General features: G+C 35.5%; 1 protein-coding gene across 1 annotated transcript; it reads right to left on the bottom strand.

The window, feature by feature from the left end:
* Nucleotides 1-3930: 3930 nt before the first annotated feature.
* LOC114736148 (transcription factor DIVARICATA-like) lies at nt 3931-5759 on the bottom strand. Its single transcript, XM_028923922.1, has 2 exons — nt 4743-5759; nt 3931-4582 (listed from the first exon to the last, which is right to left on the bottom strand). Exons 1-2 carry the CDS (start codon nt 5135-5137, stop codon nt 4138-4140), a joined length of 840 nt encoding a protein of 279 aa, XP_028779755.1. The 5' UTR covers nt 5138-5759; the 3' UTR covers nt 3931-4137.

Raw genomic sequence — 5759 nt, 5'->3', positions numbered from 1 at the left:
TCATGTAACATATGTTATAATTAAGCAATTTAGTAACTTTCTTAATCTCTCCCAATTAACTGGGTTTTTTTTTTGCTATCTAACTAGGTCTTATATTAAGAATTGAACGTGGTATAGGTATTACCTCCAATTCTTAATATAAAAACTAGTTTAATATTTAAATTAATTCTAAATATAAGACTCAAATCTATTTTGTTTTTCATATTTATCAATTTTTTCTCAAGATAGCCTTTTAGTAGCTGTATATGTTCAATGTTTTATCAAATAATAATTCTAACTAATATACATGATTGATAAAGACATTTTAGAAAAGACAACACATATTTATTATAAATAACTAACAGAACTAATTTTTTTAATTTACTCAAATTAATCATTAATGTAGTATATAATTAAGAAGTAAATATCCGCTTAGAAATGGGAAAGGACAGCTCCTAACCCTCTAGCTAGGCAAATAAAGCAGTTTTGAAAGCTGAAAGCAACAAGCATATGTGTGTGCATCAGGCTGAAAACTTAATCCCAACTAAAGATTTGTTGTCAGCTTTGAGGATCACAAGTAGGAAAGAAGCCAAATTTGTAAGTTATATTATCTTTCTCAATCCTCTCATTACACTTGGGATCTAAATCTTGGCCTCGCTGCTTTGTTATGCAGGTATCAACCTTACCAGATTTTGAAGGGGGGGGGGTGTTACATGTTAATTTATGTGTGACTTTATAAATAACTTACCCACCTTTTTTTCTGGAAACTTGTAGTTTACCAAATATTTGATCCTTGGGCATAAATAGTAGTGCCTGCATGCACCTACATACATAAACAATTATGCTTGGATAAAAAAAAAATACTCTTCTAGTCCTAAATATAAAATTTTTATACATACTTGTAGTGTGTATAAGGATCTTATATTTAGGACCGGAGGAGTATGAGAAGAAAGAAAATAAAAAGAAAAAGAAAACGAGAAAATGTTGTCATTTCTTTATGCTTGAATTTGTAGATAAGAAAAGCTATTTTCAAATAACTTCAACACTACTTAAATTTAAATTAACAAATAGCCGTACTAGATACAAAATAATTATTATGGCAAAAAATAATTAAAGAAAAGTTGAGATCATGTCCCTCAAATTGGATTGGACCTTTTAAATTTAAATTTACGTGTAAAGTAAAAAGCATCGGCACTATAACTTCTCTTAATAAATAGTAAAAAAATTGACGTTAACGACCATGGCCGAAAAGAGTTTGTATATATCAGGCCGAAGAAAAGTTAAAACAATTTCTAGTTACAGATAAGTTTATCCACGTTAAATATGATGTTTATTGTTCATCAATATGTATTGATTTAATTTCTCAAATACAATGCTTAATTCTATAACGTACTCAATAAAATCCTTGTATAAGATGGCGTTTCCAAATGAGAGAACTACCATGAGGTTTCAAGAAAGAAATTTAATTATCAAAAAATTCTAATAACTTTAAAATAATTAAAATTTTTTATTGGGATCTGATTGTAATTTTTTCTTTTCAAATTTCTCCTCCTTTTCTTTTCAAAAGTGAAATATTGCATAATTACAAGAAAAGAGATCTGGAGGTATTCTTCTGGTCCTAAATACAAGACTCATTTTATAATATAATTTATACTACAAATTAAAATGAGTTCTATATTTAAAATCGAAAATAATATATAATTTTGTTGTTAGTGTTTCAAATCACAGTAATAAAGTGACTTAAAAATGATTTTTTTTAGGAGGTGTAGTTAAAAAAGCCACAGATTCTGGCCAGAACAACTTGCAATAACAGCTAAAAAAAGTCGATCAATAGTAATATAATCTCGAAAGATTTGATAATGACTAATCAATCTGATAAGACATTGTGGTGTTCTTGGAGTCGGCAATTTTTATTTCTATATATGTAAAGTTTTAGTGTTTTTCTTTCCTCGAGAGATAGAAATAGAAATTCACTATCGGTGCGAATATATGGCAATGGTCCACAGGAACAAATCTCACAATTTTTATGTCACTCTCTGTACTACACACACACACGCGCACAAATTGTTACAATAATTTTGGAGAAAGGTACGTGAGAGTTAAATGAGATCATTCATCACTCAACTCTTACCTTTTCTTTCTTAATTGACATGAATAATTATCAGAACGCATTAAATAGAGAATTCATTGTGATGAGAAAATCTACAGCCCAATCTCAACACTGAGAAAAATGGAAGGCAAATTGCTAGAGAGAGAATTTTAGCTTTTTGGCCGTAGATGACCTTATCTCTAATTTCTTCTCTTGAGCATCAAATGCTAGTGATTCAGTGTGAGTGCTCTGCCAATATAAGGACTATGCAGAGCTTAAAAACCACAGTTATGGCGGTGGAGATATATAGAAGCGATAATTAATCAGTCACTGACAATAACAGCATAGCAGACGACAAAAACAAAATAATCCATTGATGGGTTCTAATCACAGTCAAAATATATTGCAACAGAACAGCATCAAATCAAACCGTCTCCACAGATGATTACTTTATCTATATCTGTCTGTTCATCTATGTTTATCTCTTACGTACTACTTTCATTTCCCACACGCACAAAAGGAGAGCGATATGTTTAATTATTTGCACTGAGACGAGTTGTGCAGTGGCTGCTGTTGAAGGAACAGGCTCAGTATTATGTCTAGGATAGTTACTGTGCACTATTAGTGTTACATATTCTAAAGCAGACAGCTTTATTCCTACAAATGGTGGTTGCTAGTGTGAACAAAATCTGCATGCCGCTTCAGTGATAATAATATAGCGATTGGGTGGTGGATCATCGATCAAGTAAAATAAAGAATCAAAATAAAGCATGATGCCGTAGGAGACCAGTAAAAAAAAGGAAAGGAAGCAACAAAGCAAAGCTAAAGGCTGACGCAACAGTATATTTTGCCACCACTCACCCATAAGCATATTATATATTGGCGCATCCCAAAAATATCAACCAAAAAGGCCCATCTGGGTTGGCTCATAACATGACCCTCCCTTTCGCCTACCACATTTAGTGGAATTCACACTCAGATTCTACTATATTATCATATTAAAGTGATCCTTCCATAGATGCTCATCGCACCTGGATGGGTCAACTTGCCCTTATTGCTCTCTCACGACAAATCGTTCCCAGCCAACGCTGCTAACTATATGTAATGCTGAGCAGTAACACAGAATTGATTGTGATTAGACATGTAAGCATGTGAGAGGTAAGCTAATAAGCTTTATTATGGGGGGAAAAAAGATCTGCGTGTAAAAGCCAAATTCTCGACTGAGTCAGCTTCTTCATCAGCAAAAGAACTGGCTGCCTTCTATTTGTATCATGCAGTGACATCATATATGTAACTACTCCATTTTCGATATGGCACAACGAGTCAAAAACCTCCGATTTTGAAAATCTATTAAGCCCAATATATATATTCTAATTTAACTTGAGGCTCCCATGTGTTGTTGCACTTTGGGCCTACCACTAATTAATTAAATGAAATGCGATGAGATCTAATTTGTGGACGGGTTTGGTGTCGTTTTTCCGGTTGGATTTGCGGCTTCATAGATAAGAACGAAGGGATATATTTTGGTCTGAATAAATTAATGCACGTGTGTCATCTAAAAGCGTTCGATAATTACTGAAAATTTTCAAGTTGCTTTAATTTAGAGGCTTAGCATATAGCATACCTTAGGTGCATATCTGACTGTTGATTCACCAATTACAAACCACTTCCTTCAGACAAATTACACACATTTTTTTCAAGAATTATACCGGAGCTTTGAAAAGTGAATTGTACCATTTATGACTTTTAATTAGTGTAATCTATTCTAATATATTGTACTACATGTATTAATATATTGATGATTGTTAGGTACAGTACCATCTACTCATGTTCTGGACAGCAAAAACTAATTACAGAAGGCATTTTAGATGATGGGTCTCACTGAATTTTTATTTGATAGGAGGTGAAGAGGAAACCTTCACAAGAAAGCCCATTGAAAATGTACAGTTGAGCCACTGACACATTATTGGAATTTGCTTGTGATGTTCATAAACTAAGATGCATCATACAGGGCAATGATCTATGCAGTAGAAACTGACGGCTGTCTTTGAACATCATGAGAACTGGCATTACAATGCATGGATGCCTAACACAGCTGGGTTACCGAAGTCCCCAGAATTTGCCCTAAAACCCTGGCTTTTGAGGTTGGCATAACCAAAAGCCTCATGAAGGACACAGTCAATATCAGATGAAGATGAATGCAAGAAACCGTCGCAATTAGGGTTGAAAACCTCATCATTATTTGGCTTCTGATGTGGTGAGAACATAGGAGACTGGTCATTGAATTGAACAGGCTTGTTGTCTTGTGGGGTGGTAGATTCTGTGAGATTAACAATGGTTATGTCGTGTATGCTTGGTCTTCTTTTGTTGTTCCCTCCAGAAGAAAGCTTCTGTCTTATGTAGTATTTCTGGGCATGACTAGCCACTTGGGTTGGTGTCTTTGTCACCACGAAATTCCTTGAGATATTCCTCCAATCTCCTTTCCCGTACTTCAGAAGCCCCATCAGGAAACGCCTGTGACTCCAAAAACATAGAGATTCCAACAATGAAATGAACAATCTTGAGTTGCTTCTTGTAATCAATCAATTATGATTATATCACAAGAATTTCAGCAAAAACTTTTATGTCCAGAGATAATTAAAGATTTTACAGATTGGTGAAGCTAGAAACTGACCTGTGTTCTTCTTCAGTCCAAGGCACCCCTTTCTTTCTCTCATGATCAGAAGCCTTGAAGGCGACGGGCCTCTTTCTGTATGCATCATAATTCTGGTGGTCAACCAACTCAAAGGTGAAAGGAGACGGTAGATACCCGGGTATTGGAACCCGACCCGCTTCGATTTCGCCTATGTCTTCTTCCAGTTCTCTGTACTGCTTGATCACATCGTACACAGTTTTACCCGGGATCATGGCTGCCACCTTCAGCCACCTATCTGGGGTGTCCTTATCGTGTATGGCAAGGGCACTCTCGAACCTCTTGTTCTCCTCTCTCGTCCATTCTGTGTTGCCCAGGCTATCTTGAACGTGCCAGTCTGAATTTGGCATAAAAGAAGATGGGTACAGAGTTTCCATGTCTTCAATTCAGTAGCTCCAAAGATTTTCACCTAATTGAGTGGAACTTGAAAGGGCACGCCAAAGGAAAAAAAATACAAGTATTGAGCTTTGATTCAAACGGCAAGGAACTTAGAATCTATCACGTGTAATCAGGAATCTGCTTTGCTTAACGGCACAAACTAAAGAATCTGTAAAAGTTCCACCTTTTAGAATCGAAGAGAATCTCGGAAAAATCATGATATACCAAAATTTTGATGCTAGGGTATAAACCCAAGAGAGAGTTAAGAGGCGATCATTAATTCAAGACGAAAAACGCACCCAGAAGGTTTATGCTAATAAGATAGCAAGTCTCAGACAAATATGGGTCGAGGGGGTCAGAAAGAGAGGAAAAAGATAAATATAACGAACCAAAGAAAGGGAGAGGATTGAAGGCGATGCGGAGTGGAAAGATCCAATGGGGGAAAAAGAGAGATTCTTTACAAAGAGCAGAGAGAAAAGTGGGAAGCTGTTTGCTTTTGTCGTTTCTTCGTGGAGAAGCAAGTTCGGAAGCAAAAGGAGGAAGGAGAATGCATAAACGTAGAGAGAAACAGAGTGAAAACAGAGTGTTTGATGGGAGCGGCTGGCAAGATGGTATTGGAAT

The sequence above is a fragment of the Neltuma alba genome, unplaced genomic scaffold, assembly GCF_004799145.2.
Source record: "Neltuma alba isolate B1F8T4 unplaced genomic scaffold, ASM479914v2 tig00013314_pilon, whole genome shotgun sequence".
Lineage (NCBI taxonomy): Eukaryota > Viridiplantae > Streptophyta > Magnoliopsida > Fabales > Fabaceae > Neltuma > Neltuma alba.
Note: the sequence above shows the minus strand (reverse complement) of the source record. Positions and strands in the feature narration are given on the sequence as shown.